Raw genomic sequence first — 23070 nt, forward strand, 5'->3', positions numbered from 1 at the left:
TACCGCCACCCCTCAGCGCACCAACCCCACCGAGCCCCCTGCGGCGCCTTCCTCCGACGCTGCCACTGCCGCTAACCACCGCAATACACAAATGGACTCTGTGTTAATCATCGTCGTGGCGAACTAGACTATCTACGAGACTCACGCGTTTCCCTGACGCTACATCTTATTGTTAGAGGTCTTGCGACGTGTCTACACCACTGTTTCTCAACTTCGGTCACGACCAAATCACTTTCGTTTGCAGTTATCCTCACCCTCGACCCGACGAAAGACATTTCGACTGATTCATATACTACGATCCCTCATGATCTCTTTTACATAAAGAGTGCCGTGGGTCTTTGAGTGACCGTATTGACTCATGTTGAGAACCATTGGTTAGTAAATGACAACAAATTAAAGAAAATCATTATGGATCAATCAGAAAATGAGAACATATCTCCTTTGCAAAGCGTAATTTCAGGCTACGTTTAAGGTAAATTACAGGCTAAATTACAGGAAGCTTATGATAAATAAATGAAGGGGCGAATAAGTACTATTATCCCTGCGTAGTTCTATCCGAGATGTTAGAGACTCTTTTGTTACATCAACAAGATTCTGAAGAAACTACACGCGGTTTCAGTAAGCAAAATTATCTTGTAAAAAGATCTAGATTACAATGCAGCATATACGTATTACAAATTACAAGTTAGGAAGAAGACAGAGCGGTAGAGGACAGGAAGTAGATCAAATTAATACAAAGTAAGCGACATAATGTACAATCCGGTCGAATATGTTATCTATGTATATCAGAGTGCGCTATCATATCATCAGAGACAGAGAAAATTTACGGGGCGAAGGCTCGACGATGATTCTCGAGGTCGAATCATCGCTCGAGATGGCTCGACGACGCGTTACTTTCTTTACCTGCGTATGAGTATAACGACCGTCGTGATCACCGCGGCGAGGAACACGAAACCGCCGAATACTCCCAAAGCGATTACGGCCCCCAGGTTCAACTTGGCCTGATGAGTGCCGCTGGGATGCTCGGCGCTGTCCACTCGGAAGGGACCAGACGGCTCCGGCACGCCGACACCCGCGCCGACACCCGCGCGTGCGTGGTCCACGCCGCTTCCGGATATCTCGTTGTCCTGCGGATGATCGCTGCCGGCGTTATTGAGCACCGATGAAGGAAGCGCGGGTTTGTTCAAGCCGATACTCGGCCTCTTCGAGACGGTCTCCCTCACCGTCGCTGGGAGTTCCGCGGTGTTAGTGGGTACATTCCTAGACGGCACGAAGGTCGTGCTGCTGGTCGTCGAGCTCGTCGCCGTCCTGACCCGCCCCGGAGTAACGTACGGTCGAATTTTTGGAGTTGACGGACGTATCGTCGCTCGGGTAGGAGAACTCCGTGATTCCTCTGATGAAGAAAAGTTCGCATATTGAATATACACATAGCGCATATAGACAGATCGCAAACTATACTATTTCCTAAATATCTAAACTAATTTTAGTAAACGTATGATAATTTTTATTTATTATAATTTTATCCATACCTGCTTGATATAACATTCAATTTTTATTATTCGAAATTCTATGAAAGTGCTAGAGATATAATTTGTTAAACTTAATTATTTATTATTTCGTTTGTGGAATTTAGCGAATAATTATCGTTATATCGAATTTATTTTCGAACATCAGAAGTTAAATAAAAACTTAAATTTTAATTTTATAATTTTCCCAAACTTATTTCTTTACAAAGATTTATGATAAACTCTGATTTTTATTATTATAAATATATAAATAAATACCTGTGCAATTAGGTGCGACACGATCGTATAATCCGGTATTCAAACATGTTATTTGCTGGGAACCAACGAGCTGGTAACCCGTCTCACACGAGTAGATGACGATGCTATTAACCAGCAGACTTTGGTTAAAGCTATTCCTCACCAGGACATCTTCGTGTTTGCCAACCTCGTTTATCCTGATATAACTGTGCGGAACCGCAGCTGGTGGATCGCAGAGAATTGGCTCGCATCGCGGCGGTGGTCCATTCCAACGGTTGTCGAGGTCGCAAGTCAATCGGGCACGTCCTGTGATGTCGCGGAGATCAGCTTATAATCATTTCTCACGGACGAATTTATACGAGACGTCCGTTCTCTATCTCAAATGCGCCGTGAACAAATTATGACGAGTCTCACGATTGACTGTAATACACTTACCGGTCATCTCATATCCGTCCTCGCAGGAATAAAGCACTTGGCTGAGGTAACTGACGGTGTTATTGATAAGCGTGTAACCACCGTGTTTTATGTTCGCGGGATAGCCGCACTCGACACCTGGAAAGATCAGAGCGCGTTACGATGCGTGTCACGTTCGCGATGATTTCATTCGAGTACGGTTCCCCGACCGATCGTGTTCCTTACTTCTGCACAGTGGCGGGAACTCGTTGTAGAAACCGGTGTCGAGACAAGTGCGGATCGGCGGTCCGACCAGGACATTACCCACGTTACAACTGTACTCCACGGTCGCCCCGACTTGATATACGTTGCCAGAGTTTCTGGCCGACGCGCTGAGCACAGTCATCGTGGAATTTGGTGGCTGTTCGGGTCTGCCGCAAGCCTTTGGTTCTGGAAGAGCGAAATTATTTTTATTATTCTTCTAATCAACGAAAAGACAATCATTCAACAATATAATAACGCGTATAAGCATGGTAGAAAATTCTTAAATACAGAGTTCCAAGCGCATGCGCGCAAATACATTAAATAGAAACAAGACATGTAAACTTTAAGAAAAGTTATATCTTAGGAAAATTCAATCAATAAACTGCAATTGAAAGTTTCTCTATTAAAATCTTCTATTTTCAAAAATATGAATTATATAATATTGGATAGGAATGGATAAATGATACGTGAAATTGGATATAATTTTGGATACATTATTTTCGACTTCGGCAATAGGCTACAAAGAATTAAAAAAGCTTTTAGATATATTATATTCAAATGTCTTTGTATATGCGGATGTGTCGCAAGCAAGATGGTACTTACGATGCTGACAGATGAAATTAAGTCGGGCTGTGCAAGATGTAGCGGACCAAAGCCAGCCCTTACCGCCGTCATACCGAGCACAGTCTTCCTCGAAATCTTGCGGTATGCTCCAGAACGAAACTGATACCTCCTCGCCGCTTCCACTCCATCTCCACGACTTTCGATCCTGCTGGTCCCTATATATGCCCAACCAGTATTGACTGGACGTGTCGCTCCTTCAATGATTAAGCACATTTCCTTATTATTTTTCAAAATAAACGACCATTTTAATACGTAATATTTTTTAGCTACTTAGTTTTCATCTATTCAATAATATATATATATATCTTTTTTAAATACAGAATCTAAATTTTCTTCAAAGTTTCTCCACATTCTTCTCGTCATTTGTGATCACTTTTTAACTTTCTTAAACTTTCTTTTTACACTATTATTATCGATTATAGATTTTCTCCATATATTAGCTATGTATATAAATGTACCTGTGCCGCCTCCATAATTCCCAGGAGATGAATCCCTGCAGAGCAGGATTACTCTCATCCACGAGAGTACCACCTCGCGTGCGACAGAACGCCATAGCGTCCCTGAATGTCATCGGATTGCGATTGTAAAATATGTAGCACTTGCCGTTGTAAGTTGCCGTTGACCCCGGCGGTTGGTCCCGGAATTGAGGACACCTCTCGATCGGCAAGGCCTGTATTCATATTGTACACAATCAATCACCATGATGGAAGATGAAGAAACGGATTTATTTCCGTTCTGGCGTAAGACCTAGTTGTTGCACAGCTGTTGAATCTACCTGATCGGTATAGACAAACGCCTCGCACAAGGACAACTCCGCGTGGACATTGGAGGGCCCCGGGATCTCCAGATGCACCGAGACAAAAGCTCCGGGCATCGGCGGGTTGCAAGGCAAAAAGAGGGGCTGCCCTTCCTCCAGAGATCCGGTGAACTCGTTGCAAATCGGATTCGTTCCTAAGTCTGGTCGATTGTTACCAACTCGGACGACGATGGTGCCGGGGATCTCGCCTGGAAGCCATGCAAATTAAATGATTTTTTTGTTAAAACTCACAGGCAACTTTATTAAATGTAATATTTTTATTTCGAGTCTGTCTTACATATTATTGAAAAATATCATCGCAAATATCTCATTGCAAGATACGTCGACCCAAAGTTTTTTGCGTGCCGGGATAACGTAGTTTCACTAAAGGAAAACTCAGAAGATTATGGGCTTGAGCGATGACTGTAATTATCGAGTCCCCCTAAGAAACGCTCGTCTGCGCTCATGCATGTAATTAATGGCATACATTTATGATACGAGATGTTAGTTTAATCTGTGTCAATGTTATCGCAGCTTTGAGATAGTTAATTAAGTATCAATTGAAAAATTCCCTTTTAGATGAGACTTTCGAACGATATAAGAACAGTTCGTTGAACTTCCTGGTTCAAATATTTATACGGCATCAATAATTGAGAATTCAAATCTTGTTGAAATTTTAAAAACGTAACAAATATTTTGCATTATTGATGTAATAGAAACACTTCTATACTTAATTACACAATGATTTCTTTTCTATTTCATTATCACGTACTCTTTAATTCTGCTGAGACATAAATTAGACACATAATCCAGTTTCAGACAAGTAATAAAATCATCGCGATAGGTTCGAAACACAGCAGCAAAGTCGCGATTAATCAAACCTGCTTTTAATTTTCAATTAAACTTCAGATAAAATCTATCTAACAAGATTACACAAAATCTTGGGCAATACTTTATTACACTGTTAAATATTAAAGGAAATTTAAACCAATACCTTGAGTTAAATAACATTTCGTTATTTTTAACTACCATGTGTGTCAAAATACTCAAAATTTATTATTTTAACACAAAACAGTATTATTTTAATTCCCTTGAATGGTTAAAAATGACTCAAATTGAGTATAATTTGGCGCTATGAATTTAACAGTGCAAGACATATCTAAACCGATCGTAGCTACACTACGGATTTTTACAAATTAACGTACATAAATCGAAAACATAGCTGGACATTTTCATTTGCGTTTAGTTTAAAGGGTAGAACGCGCGCGCCGATCACAAGCATCTGAACGGGTAAAATCATCTCGAGTGCTACATCTTCTGACCCAGATGGTATCCCGACTGTGACCGGCTATGGACAACCGCCCGCGTACGCTTCTCCGTAGAATTGTAAACCGTTGCAATTACATGCTTTCCACGTTCTGTCCCTGCAATGATGATCGCGGATTCGAACTCGCGCGACAGTTTACGATCTGGTAAAAGGATCGCGTTAAAGAGATACGTACACGCGGCACGTACGTACTTACGGTCGCGAGACTTTCCTGTTGCACGTGTGCGAGCCGCTATTCTCGCCTGTAACGAGTGCGTAGACATGTAGCGCATGAGCGAGGAGCAACACGAGGTAAAGGAGAAACTCTGGTATCGGGAAAGGATCGGGGGAGACACGCTCGTGCCTGCCGCCAAGTGTCGTGCGTAAAAAGACCGCTGTCCGCCACTAATCATGCTTATTGTCAATAATTACAGTCATTAAAGATTAAACACACTCTATCTAACGTTGTTCATTACGGTTGTGTCAAATCGCGTTTCAACGAGTTCAACGCTGATCTTTTTTCTAAAATTTGACGGAATAATAATAATTAAGTAGAAAACTGTTTGACATTTGATATCAAGAAATTCAGAATTAAGTTCAAGTGCATAAGGCTGTGCAAAGTGCTTTGTTTTCTACCTACATTGCGGGGAAAGCGTCCGAAACCCCTTTCTTCTTAAGTGCAGAAAGATTATTTTTGCTCCTTAATCTTCAATGAAAAAAATTATCACAAATTAACAAATGCGCCTGTAGTAAAATCCTGTTGCTATTTATTGTCGGTTCTTCGGTCCATTATTATACGTCGCGATAATTAACAACGATGAAGAGGTGGTATATGAGCGTTAATAATGCAGTTTATTGATGAAATTGAACGAATCGATTCTTCCCCGCCGCTGAGGCGTAACGTGAAAGCTGCTCTTTCACGCAGAGAGGCCGAAGTAATTGTAATGCGCCGTCTGTTCAATTATGAACTCGCGGTCGCGCGGGCTGGAGCCGGGTACGAGAATTATCGTCAGGTATCTCTTCGGTGCTGGGCCGTAACTAAACAGCTGCTTAAAACAGGCTGCATTATGCCGGCCATTGTTTCATCTCCACTTCGCACGACGATTCGACTCTATCCGCGAGCGTAAAAGCCGATTGTCAATTATCGCATTTGAATAATTCATCTTTCTCCGGCGCGGGCGTGCGGTTTACCTTTACCCGGCGAATTTTGCACGAAGTGCAACGCGCGGCGACACGGAAGTCGTTAACAATTCACTCCGCGAGATTGAGCGTCCGTTTCGCTCGCATGATTCCGAATTCACTTTTATCGCTTTCCGATACGTAATTAGGCGATCTCGCTAATCCGCCGGTAATGGATGGTTTGCTCGCGAAAAGATGGAAATACTTTTACTCGAGGAAGGAGCGTGCCGAGAGCGCCTTTTCCCTGGATAACGAAACGCTCTCGCTTTTTGCTCCCGTTTTACGCGTGTCCAAGCACCGACATTGCCATTATTATCACTTGTTTAACGGTGAAAGTTTCTCCTGTTTCGAGCGGATGGACTTTCGAACGCGAATTTTCCATCGCCGCGCGGAGTTTCCATTAGCGAAGAAGCGCTTAATAGAATCTGGATTCCGGAAACGCCTAACTTTATTGCTCGACAAAACTTTCCACGTTAACCAGATGCGACCGGATGCGCGATCAGACCAGAATGAAAATTGCTTTCTTCCCGTGCAGAGATTAAATAATTAAATTACAGATATTAAGATAAATTTATGCATTATATCACATATTCGTATATGTTGAGTCCTTAAAAGAAAGAAAAATGGCAAAGCGATGTATTTTAGTTCCGGTATTAAATATACGCAACCTAATTGGGAGCTGATTGATGATCGCGCGCGCGAGCTCGTGTTTCTCGTGCGCAGCTGAAAAATGCATGCGGCGTACCGCGGCAGACGTATTGCGATGGTTTTCTAACAATTGAAAGTGGAAAGACTCTCACTTTCATCGTGAAAGAGTTTCTAAACGATCTCGTATGCAAGCAGGGCCTTCGATCGGCTCGGAGAAAAGAGGAGGAAATGCGAATTTTACGGTGGGATTTTACGGATCGTTTGTACAATATAAAATGGATTTTCTGCGGCTCCGCGTGAACGCGAAACTCTCGATCCATTTGTTTCGCGTCGAAAGTATCATTGGCTACCCCTCCGGCGATCGATTGTTCACAATCGTGATTTCAGATCGACGAATGCTCGCTGAAGCGTCCGATCTCTTTCAGGATGGATCGAGATTCATCGCGGCCGGAGAACGTAAACAGCCTACTTACAGTCTGCATCAGAATTGTAACGTAAGTAACGATTGTAAAATTATATCTGTTTTTGTCTGTGTGTATCATCTCTTTCGCGTTAATTATATGCAAAACATATAGCAATAGAAAACAAAATAATAAGCTATAAGAATAAATATTTTTAATAAAATACAATAAGTTTAACATTAGGTAGTTCAAATTTGTCAATTTAATTATGGAAAATTTTCCGATATTAGAATTCGAATACGTGGCAGTCCAGCATAATGTGCTAAAGAACTAATTATACATCTTTTTAACCAAAAGATAAATTTTAGAAAGGAGAGAAGCAACTGCCAACAGCGTTATTTGTATAATTAATATGCTTTTTAGATAGAGATGTCTGAAGAACAAATTATTTAACATAACTCAATCTGAAATACCGATTTAAGCATAAGCGGGTAACGTTTGACGTTGAATTTGTTTCGCGATCGCGAATCCATCTCGCTGATGACGGGCATCGTTCCCGGTAATTATCTCGGTAATGCCTATTTATTGATAGAAAGTCGAGAAAACGCGCCATAGAAACGAAAGTGCCGGACGACGGACGGGATATTTACGGTATCACGGGGATTCTATCTCGACAACGTGAGCCTCGCATTAGAATTCATACTGAGAGACTTTATCGCCCGCGCTTATCAGCATGCAGCAACGCTCATTATAATACAGAACGGGGCGCTCCGCGCAAATTGCAACGCTCTTTACCGCTGCTTTTTTACCGATTTATTCCGTTGGGCCGACGCAACGTCATAACGAGCGTCGGATTCAATGCCCGCGAGATTGACGTCGCGAAGAAAATAGACGCCGCGATTTGACGCGCTCGTAAAACCCCGGCACGAACGGCAAAGGTCCAATTACCGCCGCCATCGCGATCTTTCTTACGATCGTTTTGTCACTTTTTTCTTAGGCTTTACTTTAAAACTCTACGGCAGACCTTTTAACGCCGCGAATCGCCCCGCTGGAAAGAAAACGGTCGACCGTTCGTCCGGAGCAATAATTTGAAACAGAGCGAATCGTCGCTCGAAGACCGCAGTGCAAATAACAATTTTCCGCGGCTCGCTCTCTTAATCATCGCTTTGACCACTACCACGTAATATTTCCGAATGTTAACACATCTGTCTTGTATTTAGCATTGGAGTTGTTATGTTATCATATTCAGAGAATACTCAGAGCATCTCAAGTTTTCCGTATTTTTTTTTTGTATGAATTCTTCGTCTAATCGTAGTTTGATCAGTTAATAGCTGAAATTTCGAATTCAAAGCATACAATAAATAATCCATAACAAATATATCGCGCCAAAAGTCACGCTTCGACGTTTCAGTAGGTTTCTATCTCTACCTAACATTTTTATTTCCTTTTTTAAACACAATTTTAGATCGTCCAAAGTTACTTTTAATTTGCGAGATTGATATATCTTTATGGGATGCACGACATGCTAGACGAGCTCGTTGAATGTTGAATGATAAGACGTAAGAAGTATCCGTCTGTGATTCGAAGGAGTTCATTTATTAACCAAAACGGTAAATTCTCGCAAGCGGCGAAGCGCGAAGAAATATACGGTATTACTTACCGCAGCACGGCTTGCCGAAGTCCAGCCGCACCAGCTGCACCATGTACGGCTCCAACAGGTTCACGTACCACCACGGCTTGTGCTCGGGCCTCGTCAGGCTGCAGGTTTGCGACGTGTACCTCTGGCTGCTGCTTCCGTCGACCGCGCGCTGCGGAACTGCGCCTTCCGCGGTGCTGGACTGCATCGGCGCTTTGCCGCCCGCCACGTTCAGAACTGCGAAGGAGAATTCAATATACAAATTGATTGTCATGCTCGATAATCGGCTGCGAAATCGGAGGCCAATTTCCGCAGGTGCCGGAAGATAATTAGATCCGTGCAACGATACACGGCGTAATTAAGTCCGGTGAAGCTAATAGAGCATCTTGCATCCTTTGTGTCCCTAAGTATATGATAAAAACTGATCCTCCCTTCTCTCCAATCGATTCCACAACTACTCGTTACCTTCCTAATAGATACAAAGTGCTCGATTAAAGTCTCCGTTAACGAGCGCATTGTGACAGAAGACAGGCATGAGATTACATCGCGCTATAGCTAGAGATTACAACGCCGCGCCGTTCTAAAGTTGATTCATAAGTTAAGCGGGCGGCTACGTGATTATACTGATTATAAGACAAAGACGAGCGCGACAGATGATCGCGTCGGATTCATATGCACGTGCACAACCGCGCTAACTCGTTCTTTCTTGTTTCTTTTTTTTTTATGTTGAGCGCATACCACGGTGACGTGGCGATAATTCCCTGTGAGAAAATCGCCTGTAACTCATTGCCATATCCGTCCGATAAAAAGAAGGTCGACCGCCACCGCCGCCGCCGCATGGGTGAACAGCCGAACGGCACGCACAGATGGAGACCACGGTCATCCGTGGCCATCGCCAAGTTTTGTGCAGCAAGTGCCGTACATTCGCGAACACGTTGGCGGCCTTGCGGTAGTTTTACTGTACCGTAACGTGAGAATTTTATCGGCGCCGATGCGATGCCGATGACGACGGCGGTGCGTGCCACTATAGCCCGCGATAAGCGTCGCCTCGGCCTTAATTGTGTCTAATCACAATCCAACTTAGCGATAGAATCGGTATCCTTTATTGTGCTGGGCTGACCAATCAGGCTGGTCTCCGTAATGTTCTTGCGTTTTGCAAGAGTATTACATAGCATAATGACATTTAGCTCATTTATACTCGTGAACGAGTATAAACGAGCTAATCCGGTATCATTCTTTACTTGATAGTCACCGAGATCAATCAGGCGGGTCTCCGTAATGCTCCTTGCATTTTGATTTTGCAAGAGTATTACATAGTATAATGACATTTAGCTCATTTTGCGAACGAGTATAAATGAGCTAGCTAATCTGGTATCATTTTTACTCGATATCGTTTTGCGATTAAGTCATGCTATTTTACGATCGAATTATGCCAATAATAATTATATCAATATATTTTACAGCCTCCTCTCACTCGTAAGAAAATAAAGTATTCCGCGCACAATATATAAAATAAATAAATAATAATCTAATCTAATTACCATTACAAAATATTTCAATTGCTTGCGTTGAGAGTATACCTACATATTATTGTAGAATGCGTTAATGAATTTCTCACGCAACGTTCATGATCCGTAAACTGCTCGGTATAAACATTTCGTGGCGCCGTTTTGAGATATCGCGAGACGCGCGTTTCTCTGTACGCAATCTGTTACCACGGCCCCGAAGAATCTCCTAGAATCCTTGCGTGGAACAATCGAGAGATGCACAGACAAGACGGTGAGCATATCGCAGAGAAGATACGCAAACAAAGGTCTGACTAAAAACCTGCATGCGTATGCATCAAGCGCATCTCCGAGATACTCCGATAAACACGTTGGGAAAGTGCGGTCAGATTTATTCGTTAAGGCTAATCTTCGGGATTTAATTGTATTCTGCATTCTGTACGGAAGAAAGGGATCCGTCGGAAAGCGTCAAGTTACGCAATCGATTCCAGATCAGGAATAATTGTTGGCAGTATTAAAGTCCAATGAAATTAATCCTTCAGCCACGTGAAAATGCTAGAAATCGTGGACAATCTAAACGTGGACGGATCTAAACTGGACTGCGATTACATACTGTTCTATTACTTTCGTGATTGGCAAAAAATGAATGATGTTACGAATTAATTATTTTAAAAGCTGACTTGCCCTTTTAATGTAAAATTTTCAATTAAAAGTAAGACGTATACATATGCTAGTTATGCGGCTAAATTATAATCTTTATCGAGACGCGGCGCGTGCGTTCGCGTCAGTCGTGTCTGTCGTACGTAATTATCCTAACGAAGCAATCGAGATTCTATTGGGTAGGCGTCAGTTCACCATATAAAACGATAATCGATGCATTCTCGACCTAAACCTACATACTGGCTAGCGGCCCCCATGAAAGTCCACGTATGCCGTGCACGTTCCCACAAGACGTATAGGTATACGTATGCACGCCATACCTACCTCACATAATTTACAGTTATTTCTTATACACGCAACGCGAAAGGTTTTTGCCATGCCATATCGTTTCCGTCGATATCGCGTAACGAGGTACAGAAAGCAATCCGATTGTACGTCCTTCCGATCTAATAACTGTGATTATGTGCATTTTTATTCTAAGATTAAATCGCTTTTACGATTCTTATAACAAGACTAAATTATTCCAATATAAAATATTTATAATGTTTATAAATAAATAATTACTTCAATAGAATATTTATAAAGTAACGTTTTAATCGAAAACTCTGTAGCGTGTTAAAAAGAAAATAATTAAAATTAAATCATAAAAAAGTAAAATAAATATAAGTGAGATATCAGATAAGAGATTAGTAATATTTAAAAAATATTTATTTAATCCCAAAAATATTTTGTTGAAAAGAATAAACATAATGTAAGGTTTCAATAATTGATAGTTGCGTAATACAGATTTTATTGCACGAAATTACGCTATTTTATCTTTCTCTATACATAATATTGTAGAATATAAAAAATTATATTGAAGATCATGTCCATGAAATCAATATCTATTGCTTACATCATCCCTCGACTATTCCATTATTTTTCAATTGCAACGCTTCGATCATATACAATTTCTCTAGTTTGATCATTAAGGCAAGGTAATACTGCGCATACTAATCGCTCATGTATCCTTGTACCTACGCCATATCGCCGTCATGATGAGAATACCGATGATGCGAAGAGATTCACGACGCAACAAAAGACAACGTTTGCCCCCCGTAAAACTGTTAAGTTCATCGAACCGTTTTTATTATAACGAGCGATAATAACAAGCGATATACCAACTTGTACCAGTTGAACTATTCGTGACGCGATCAGGAAGTTCTTTATTGAGTACTGAAAAAGAAAGTGCGATCTTACTTTCGAAAAATGCGAAGTATTTATACATTCTTAAGATTGAAAAACAGGAAACGTTTCATAGGCAAACGTCGATTTTATGTCTGTCTTAAAGTTTAACTGCGCCATTTGCCGGACAGTGAACACAGTCCTTCGTTTTTTTACTATAGCGTATACCTCTTTAGCTTGAAACGTTTTCAAATATAATGCGCGTTAAACTCTATAGAACTCTTTATGAAGATGTTATTTCAATAAAATAATTAATTTTTCAAAACATTTTTGGAACAAAAATGATAGATAAAATGCTTAAAAAAATTCAAGACTTGAAAGGAAGTTAGAGAAGTAAAACAGACTATTTCATGTAACAAGAATTAAACATTGCCTCACTGAAATCGAAAAATAAACTTCTCAAATTCTAGAGAATGCTACAAAATGCTACAAATATATTGAATAACATTAATGTATTAATATTAATATTTGAAGACCTTATAAACATCTTTTTTCTTGAATCTGGCAAATTTCGAGTCCACGTCTGAAATTTAAAAGCCTTGATACTCAAAGCCTGTCGCATATCTCCCCCCTCATAATGTCATCAAGTCCGGAAGTCCGCAATCGCAAATGAATTCTTTACAGAAATAGCGCGCACTTATGGTGGAAGACGAACGGAAAGGTATACGTTCGAAAAGTCAAGTTCACGCACAGTTGCGCAAGTGGCAACCTGCTCTCGCGGTCGGCGGATCACGAGAAACTATTGCGACCGTCTTGGGTGGGCGGTCGAACAATTTTGTGCAAACACCGCTTGCGCGCACGCCTGACCCGCGATCGTCAAAATAATGACGAAGAAACGCCCGCGAATGTACGACGGTATTATTGCCCCGCGCAAGAAATACCATTACAACGTCATCAATCTGCACGGTATTTCCTCTTGCCTCGATAAATAGGTATGAAGATTACCGTAGGAATGTCAGAGTCTGCTCTACTGAACTACCGAACTCCACCTATCATTCAACATAGATATCTAACGGAAATTCTTGGATAATCTAACGTTCCACGTTCTCAAATTTATGGATGAACACGAAAACTATTTGTATGAAAATTGTTATAAATAAACTTTATCAGTACAACATTTTAATAAAGTTACTTTTTGTCTAAAAAGGAAGCTTCATATATATTAAGATGCATACAAAATAAATATAACAAAATACATTGCGCGATATTCTTTTCCTCAGATTTTTGTCTGTTAATCCAGATATCCAAGGATATCTGTAACATATAAATTATCGAGAGAATTACTGATTCTAGACACAAAAAAATGTATGTAACCGGTTAGAAGATGGCATCATTTAATTCGTCTTAATTTTGCTATTTTTCTAAATGTTTAATCAGAAAACAAGACAGATGCAATTTTGATATAAACATGAAGTTAAAAAAGGAGAGAAATGTGTAATAGATAGATTGATGTCATAAACATATTTAAGTGTCAACATTTGCTGAGGATAATTGGCAACATTATCGTTCAAGAATAGAGTTGAACTGGAAACATTCAGGTTAAAAAGTCGTTAACGATTTTTATATAACCGTGACATTCGAAAATAATTTCAGGGGTAATGTTCCGCCTTTCCGATCAAGACAATTTCACTCATACCTGTCCCTTTTTTTTCTAATCGATCGAGAATCGTGACCTAATAATCCTATTCCGATAATCTTGTTCCAGTAAGATCCGTCGTTTAGATATGTCTGTAGGATGTCGCGCATTGACAAAAACTACGTTTGCATCGTCATCGTCGGTGGCTGCAATAATCTCGATCGGCTGTTTTATCAGGCCGCCTATATCTAGCAATGCTTTTCTAGGCAGGATTTATCTTTAACGACAATGTACACGTATCGATGTGTATAATTGAGAGAGGAAGACCTGTACGACCACCTCTCATATACGGTCGATTAAAATGTTGATTGTCGTTAGAGATTAATTACCAGAGATTAATTTGTATTAATAATCGTACTAGAGCGCATACTCTCTTTACGTGTTCTTCATTTACAAAGTAGAACGTCGATTTGATGTAAGAGTTTCATTAGTTCAATATGTTACAGAATCAATTATCGATATTCTGTACAGCACACGAAGTCATTATTGATGAATGAAAGTGTCAAAGCATTGTCAATGTTCTGATGAGATCTATTTGTGATCCGAGAAAACTACGTATAAGACATTTGTAAAATAAATGAAAGAATAAGTGATTCTATTATTAATTATTAATCGTAATTTATATTATTGCTCGTTATTAGGAGAGATTCGGCACCTGACAAACGCATTTCTTTTCTCATTCTTTCTCTTTCTGCGTTCTGCTTGGTTCACGCGACGAAGAGACAGTCCTTGCAATCATCGGGGCGTGTCGACATCGTGTCCACGCGACCCACTTCCGCCCACAACACGGCGCCACTTCTCGTAAACCTGGACCAGTTCGGCCTGTCGTTGAATTCGCGGAGCGTGGCCGTGAGAGATCTCATCAGGAGCAGCGATTCTCTCCGAGAGTCATGCTCTTTCACTTCGATAAATTTCGCGCGAGAACACGTGCAAGAATTGTAAAAGGCAGGACGACTTTATGCATTTCCGGAAGTGAGCGCACTTCATTCAGTCATTCAGGTAATTGCACAACTATCTAACGAAACAAAAAATAGGTCAGTTCGCGGTTTACTTTACTTTTTCTCTGCGATTCTAGATCTAGTTCTTTTGGAGGTGAAAGGACAGTTAAATTAAGGTTGAAGTTGAATCAACGTGCTGCGGGAGAATTAAAATTCAAAAGTTTTTCTTAGAAAACAGAGCACAGATAATATTTCGTATAATAATTTATAGCATAGTAATAAACATAAAAATCTCTATTTCTTTTTCAAAACATTTTTTTATTTAAAATTTCTTCGTTAATAGATTTATAATATTAAGTATTTGTAAGAATAGCTATTTATTTTGCATCATGCAACTGTTTTACAATAAATAGCATCCACTTGTTTTCAAATATCTTCATGAGAGTTTTCAAAATGTTTCCAATTTTAAAAGTGATTAAAACTTGTACTTGAATAAATATCTATGTGTGATTCATTGTTTTCAAAAAACATGTTCTTGCTATATTCATTCTATTCTCTTGTACGAAATGAAGACATCGATACATTTGAAAAGAATTCCAGACAAAAAATATAAATGTTATCTACTTTTAGAAAGTACAGAAATATTCGTAATAATAGTTTTCTTCTTTGATAGATATTACTTTACGATCTGTTAAATCTCAATACTCGATACGATAAGCATTTGGTTTGCTCTATGATCGGCGCATTCAGTCGAGAAGAAATGGAAGGAGAGAATCGGTCACCTCATTCCTGAGATGCTCGAACGTAAGGATAGAAAACGCATTCCGCGCGATAAGTAATTGCCTATAGCACATACGCGGAATATACGAAGCGCCCATTATCGGTCAGATATCTCTCGCTAAGAAGCGCAGGTATTAGCATACGCACGTGTATACGAAAGCACGTGAAATACTTCATAAACAACTTGCTAATGAGCGTAATAGCCATCTTGGGCTCGATGGATTTCATAGATATCGTTAGAAAAAAAAATGAACATTGAATCCCATGTAAAATAAACCAGTATGTAAGTATTTCCTTTAACTTGCTCGTCCAAAAATAAAATAAAGACAAGTTTACGATCGGGATAAGCGATAGGCGATGTGGTAATGGAAGCGGCGTAACGAAAACGTCGGGAGAAAGACACGGAGGTGGCTTCCGGGGCCGTACGGAGAACGGGGTGAATTTGTTCGACCCGGTCCAAGGACAGCGAGGAGAGTCTGACAGGTCTCTGTCTGAGGAATGCGCGCGAGGTTGGGAAGGCCGCGGGCGCTCTTAGGCAGTAACAGGTTCAGAGTTAACGGTGCACTGCCCCCACCACCGGGGGCACCTCTCGTGCCAGTCGTCGTCGTCGTCGGACCTGCTCGGTCAAGGACACGTGGAACCGGGTCACTTGCCTCCCCGAAACAGCGTGGACGCACAAATACAAGCCGAGTGTCATCGGCCGTCCGAGTCGAATGTAATTTATAGAAAGGCGCGACTATTCCGTACGAAGATGTCCCATCCTATGCGAATATGTCCCAGACTTATCCAGTCATACTTTCCTTACGGATTCTCTGTCCAGCTTGGACTCGATTTCTCCTTCACGAAAACACTGAGGAACTAATAGAGGGACTGTAGTTTCCGAACTACTTATAGACGATTAAAAATGAACATCTATTTGGAGAAGCCAAATTTCTTTCCTACTTATTTTCTGAATTCAATTTCTTTTACTTTAATAATGTGTTTTAATAAATTTTCAAGTCAAAAATTACTAAAAACTAAACATTTCCAAAGAGATTCATTCAAAATTAGAATCTAGAAAGGATGAAAGAAAGAGAGACGTCTGAGACATTTTGCATCGAGCTGACTAATGATATTTGCCGCGAGTCTTCAATTACGCTGTCGCATTATCATATTAAATCACATACATCATATTTGTAATTTATGAAACATACTCATCATTCCTATAGGACTTATTTTTTGCGGATATAAACGTTTCGATAAGACATATTACGCTTAACGATAAAATATCATACGTCGTGATTGTATAATACTGTCGGCCAAAGGAAGTAAATTTGTATTTGAGATAATTACGAGTGAAAATATGGAAGATACTTACCGCAGAAGGGCACGCCTTCCGGTTCCCACGTGCCGTCGGGTTGACATTCCCTCCTCGCTGGTCCCAGAAGCTCGAATCCTCGCTCACAGGAATACGTAGCTATGATGCCCTCAGGAAACGCGGTATCCTTAACGAGGGCGTCCTCCTCGTCTACGATGTCGTCGATACCTCCGCCGGTGAAGCGCACGCTGCTATGTGCCGGTGCACCCGGGTAACCGCATCCGGCGCCGTTGGACCCTGCAACGCGATGCGTTTCTTGTTATTTTAATGCGATTATCACCAGGTATTCCGCGAATAACGGCGCGCCTGCAGACAAATAGATTTATTCATATTCATAAAAACATTTATTCACGTACTGATGTAAGTTTCGTAAAAAGATGCAGCATAGATCTTAGAATCATAATGACATTAAAAATAGATAACGGCATTAAAAAAAAGAGATAATAATAGAAAAAAGAATTGTGTCACAGAGTCTACTCTGCGTCTCTCCTCTGTATTTAAACTTAAGATATAACTTTCTTTCGTGAATTAAAATATAATGGATTCGAGGAAACTTTTTTCTCCTGCTAGCTGCATACACGCACGTGAAAAATGTGTCTTACACATAGACGTATATCTAATTATATACAACTGTTTACTATATATAAATATTTAAATGCAATGCAAGTGTCGTATTTTAATTGAATCTGATCATACTGTAATATTAATCGATTTTACGTTCTTATTCAAGTGCAGAGACCTAGTTTCTATGTACCGGGAGGTTTCACTTTTGTCCTCGTATGGCGACGATAGTTATCCAGAACGACGTGCTAATTAATGCAGTCGTTCTTGTTTTCCTTTCTACAACGCCAGCCCGTCGCGTGTTATCGATTCGCAATCACCGTTCTACGGAAGTTACGATGCACATAAATTAAGCAGCCGGATTTTGCCGGATATATTTCCTGAAGAATGCAAAAGACGCGAGAGGATGCTGTTTCAATCACATATTTCTGTAATTGCACGTTTCTTCCTTTCGTAACATTACCGCGGTGCACGGAAACGTTTTTCCTCGATGATCACGTCTAATCGCGCGCGCGTCCATTTCACGGCGCGAAATTGCGCCTCGAATGCCCCGGCGCGCGCGCGAATTCTCGCGCCGAGAGCTGTTAGCTCCTCGGGCACAAAGGATATCCACTCTCGGCTGTCTGGGCGATTCAATCTCTCATGACTAATTGCACGAGTAATGCAACGCGTTTTCTGGCCGGCCATCGGCGAGCGCATCGCGAGTGAGCCCCGCGCTTTTCAATCTCTTCGCCATATCGAAGACACGCAACCCCACATCATCACGCACCCGAGCCCATCAGCGGTGCCCGGCGCGATGCAAGGCGGGACGTTGCCTCATCGGGGATTGCCGCTGCCGTTTTCAAGCCGATGATTTCAATGGGCGGCGGAGTCTCGTCACCTTCCTGAGCAAAATGCTCAAATCACCGAGCGCCGACGATAGCCAACGTTTTACGCGTTACTCTCGCGCGAAACGAAAGGGTCTTATTTATGTAATCCGGTATCGCCCCTTGCGCAACGAAAGTGCGCACAGGAAACTAGTCGCCCTCCCCCGTCTTAAGTGTTTTACATTATTTCGCTTTTTCCTGCGACGGATGGAAAACATAGGTTCGGTCTAAATACACATCCGCTGTTAGCGGATTGCGAAAGGTGTTGCAAAGCGGGGTAAGTTTATGGCACCATAACATAACGCTGCAATACACAGCAAAGCCGTTTGTCAAAAAGGTGCTAATTCGCAGGCATTAGTTGAACTCAAGATGTGTGAACAAAGATTAACATATAACGTTACTTCTACCTCTAAAATTTAATTCGCGTAGAATCATTCTTCATTCTTAACGTTTTACAATTCGGGAACTGTGCTGCTGTCTTGGGAATTTCTCCTCGGTAACAAGATCAGCCCAGAATTTCACGTATTTCGCAATGCCGCACGTCCACTTTCCGCCAATCTGGATTCCGACTGGATAACAACTACTGGATGAAAGCGAGGCATACCTCAACTTTGCGCCGGCAGATGCAGAAACGCCCGCGGAGCCGCTCTTGATTACGCTACCGCCCTTCCATCTCGTCACGTTTCACCGCGGGTACGCAGACAGAAATAAACGCAGAAATACTGCATACTACATACTCGGTCTCGGTGGCAACCCGCCATTATCGCTATCCTGTCATTTGCGTGCATACACGCGGTTGCCAGCGAGTCCCGAGTCCCGACCCGAGCAAAGTGCAACATATCGAGCTGCTTGTTTTCTGCCCCGCGGTTTTCGCGAAAGGAAAAAAAAAAGAGTGAAGGATGCGAGCGACGTAAAACGCCAGTGAGACGACGTAACGGAAGCGATAACGCAAGCGAGCGGCGGTCGCATCCTGCAGCAGTCGCGCAATCGTCTAGGAAGTCATCGGCTATGCAGACGCGCGCTGCACTCCCCGGCGCGGTGTGTGCCAATCCGAAATGCGATGTCCGAGGGAAGTAAACTTCAACGACCTGACGAATTTCACTTGTCGTCGTTGCGCAACGGCCATCGCAGTTCTTTGTTCTTTTGCCGGCGATAATCCGTCCTCCTCGTGTCGACAAGAATTTAACGCGCACGCACGCACGAATACGCTATTCGCAATCAAGCATTTGCGGATAAGCGAGCCTTTCTTCACGAATTGTATGAAATACAATTGATTGGGTTTTATTCTTCTTACGAGAGATTCTTGCTAGAAATATTCGTGGATCATTTTTTCTTCCCTGTTAAATGTTAAAGAATAAAATTTAAACCAGTATACCTTGAGTTAAATAACATTTTGTTATTTTTAACTATCATGGGTGTAAAAATTTATTATTTTAATACAAAATAGTATTATTTTAACTCCATTGGTTTAGATAAATTAACATTGTTTTAGTTAAATAAACGACATATTGAGTAGGAGCAGTGGCAACTTATAGGAATGATTAAAAATGATTCAAATTGAATATATTTGACACTGTGAATTTAACAGTGTTAATTTTGACAAGACTCAAGGTTTGCAAGGTTGTAAAGAAAGCACATAGGTAATAAAATGTTTACAACTCTATTAGTGACTTTTAAAACAATCTTTTTCCTTTTCAGTTTCTTCCTCTTTTTTTCAACATTGCCGATTTCACGCGTCAGTTCTCGACAAAGCGTAGTGTTGAACGGTTTTTGAAATTCGCACGTTACGTAAGAACCGCGCACGGATCGCGTGCGAAACGTAAATCCCGAGCTTATCTCATCGGATGTACCTAGGCAGGTCTTGAAATCAGTGAAATCGCCTCACATCTCGACTTGCATCGGTGCGTTGTTTGGTGGCAATGTAGATGGATGCATCGAATGCAGTGAAATTATAGAAACCGCGGCGCAATGCACGCGCTTGGCAAAAAAGCGGACGTTGCGGCGTGAGAGCGAGGATCGTTGACTTTGTAGATATATAAAAAGATGTGCGGTTTATATACGTATTATCGTTAAACACGAGGATATGTGGATTATTTGTGGGAAAGGTACAATTTTGACGTGTTACTCGATTTGCTGATGTCATGTTTTAGAAATTAAAAGCCGCATAATTTTTTCGACTCGTAAAATTTGCTACCGAGAAAAAAAATACAAGTCAATTGTCGTAATTAAATATAGAAATAATTTTAGTGTATTTATCGCATTAGAATCCAAACTCGACACAATTATAACGATTTTTATTGTAAATTTAAGCTCTCTCTATTATATCTATCAATGTACAGATGCAATATTATACTAATGTATAATAGAAATGTTTTCTTAAGTCACGAAAATAATTGTAAAAGTTATCATTACTCCAACATAAACGTTTAAAAATTCCCTATTACATTCAAGTTAAGATGTATAACATAATGGCTTTCGTTAAAAGATACCCACATAGCTCTGAAAGTAAGAAAAAAGCGCAAATCACTCGCCTAATGCGCGATAGGAAGAATCTTTGACGGGTTAATGCTTCGGACGTGCTCTCAGCGATTTAGGAAGGACATTCCATTCGAGGGTGTCGACTATGAGAGCGGTCGACTCGTAGTCAGCAGGTTTCGAGTTTGATCACGACTCTCATCGCCATTATACCTCGATTTTATCATAGGGTTATCAGAAAAGATAACGGGAAACCAATCTTTATTGCGTGTTTTCCAGAACATTATTTTAAACCTAAAACAAAAAGCCCCCTTAATCCCATGCCCAATGCCCTGGCAGCACTTTGTACGTGGTACCTATATAAACATAATCATAAAACACACAGCTCTCTCTCTCTCTCTCTCTCTCTCTCTCTCTCTCTCTCTCTCTCTCTCTCTCTCTCTCTCTCTCTTTCTCTAAGGTGATTGCCAAAATCTAAAGTGATCTCAGGGAGACCTGATATGGCACACTAAGAAACAGAAGATACCTATATATATCAAAGCTATCAAAGTAAGAAAAGAACGCATATCATTCGCGATAGAATAAATCTTTAAGCGCGTTAATGCTTCGGACATGTTCTTGACGATTTAGGGATGGCATTCCATTCGAAACGAGCAACCAAACGGTGCTATTGCCAACAACGCACAATCGACGCCTCGTGGGTTGAGTGCGTAACGGTCCGCACTATTCAATTAACATATTTATCGTGCGTTCTTATAGTCGCGCGTGCGATGCGCCAACTAGGAATCGCCAGAGCGGTCGACCAGCTGGCCAGTCGCGCAAAGAATGACCAAGAGGAAACGCAGCAGATGGAGTAACTACGAGCGAGCCCCGTTAATTTCATTATTATATCACTATCGCGTCAAACATCTATCCGACAAGCGCTACCGTGAAAAACACAATGAAGAAATGTAAATTAAAATATCTTTAGTGTAATTCTTATAGTGAATTTTATCGATATATAACGGTTGAAGGAGATCATAAACGGAATTTCTGTCTCAAAGTGGTTAATTTAAATCTTATTTTCGTTTTCTTAAGTTTTGTTATATTTAAAGAATGCTTATAGAGACAATCATAATTCCATTAATAACTTATTATTAATGCACTAGATAATATATCCCATAAAAAAACAAAAGTATTAAATGCACTCTTCTTGAAACAGTGTTTCTAAATCCTCAAAATCCAGATTTTTACAGCAATTCAAGATAAATTAAAGACTATGAGATAGTGATATTATTTCTGATTACAGATGCAAATAGACAAAAGATATTACAATCCAATAAAAATTTAGCTTTGCGTTGTTATTACAATATATTTTTATGTCTACTATTTTCTATTGTGTGTGTGTGTGTGTCTCATAATACATTATAAATTTCTTACTTCGATATTAAATCCCCTATTCCATTGTGTATAGTTTTCTTCGAGAAGGAGGAAGCCGATCGATAAAGATCGCGGCGATGTAAGGCACGCGCGAAGCAGGTGCTACATTATCCGCCTCGTGTTGCGATACGCGCGTTACATGTTCATATTTCTGTAGGGGAATGTAGGATGCATCACGTGCACGCGCCACGAAAAACAAAGATTGCAATATAACCACCAGCGGATTTATAGCACCAAGGAAAATGTGTAACCAGTTTATGAGCGATTCATCCGCTTCAGTAGCGGTAATTAATTTTTCAACAAAAATCACGAACATAAATACTAGTACTGTGCTAGTAAAGTGGCGAATCAGGCGAATATACTTTTTTAATTCTGAATCCAGTTATCTGTAATTATAATATTTAAATTTCGCAGTTTGATCTTTAAACAAAGGATCGTTCGCGTTTATAACGTTAAATGTATTCAATATACGCATCTCGTGCGATCGAAATTTCGAGTACGTCTAATTTTGCTGTTGCTGAAAGCGAGAGATTGTAAAAAGTAATAACTGTGCTATATAATTCTGTTATTCTGAATCCAGTTATCTGTGATTATAACATTTAAATTTTGCAGTTCAATTTTTAAATAAAACATCGTTTG

At 40.7% G+C, this 23070-nt stretch overlaps 1 protein-coding gene across 1 annotated transcript in view; it reads right to left on the minus strand.

Annotated features, from left to right (window-relative positions):
* Positions 1–23070, minus strand: part of LOC139770004 (uncharacterized) — a 32998-nt gene that overhangs the window by 3236 nt on the left and 6692 nt on the right. The window contains exons 2-10 of the mRNA XM_071701649.1: positions 17111–17347; positions 9035–9247; positions 3820–4049; positions 3503–3714; positions 3024–3238; positions 2403–2606; positions 2199–2315; positions 1785–2069; positions 904–1393 (exon numbers count right to left, since the gene is read on the minus strand). Of these exons, the coding sequence (XP_071557750.1) occupies positions 904–1393; positions 1785–2069; positions 2199–2315; positions 2403–2606; positions 3024–3238; positions 3503–3714; positions 3820–4049; positions 9035–9247; positions 17111–17347 (2203 nt within the window). The remainder of the gene's footprint in view (positions 1–903; positions 1394–1784; positions 2070–2198; positions 2316–2402; positions 2607–3023; positions 3239–3502; positions 3715–3819; positions 4050–9034; positions 9248–17110; positions 17348–23070) is intronic.

This window comes from Temnothorax nylanderi, unplaced genomic scaffold (genome assembly GCF_030848795.1).
Source record: "Temnothorax nylanderi isolate EJ_2023f unplaced genomic scaffold, tnyl_v1.0 TNYL_tig0001_pilon, whole genome shotgun sequence".
Taxonomy (NCBI): Eukaryota; Metazoa; Arthropoda; class Insecta; order Hymenoptera; family Formicidae; genus Temnothorax; species Temnothorax nylanderi.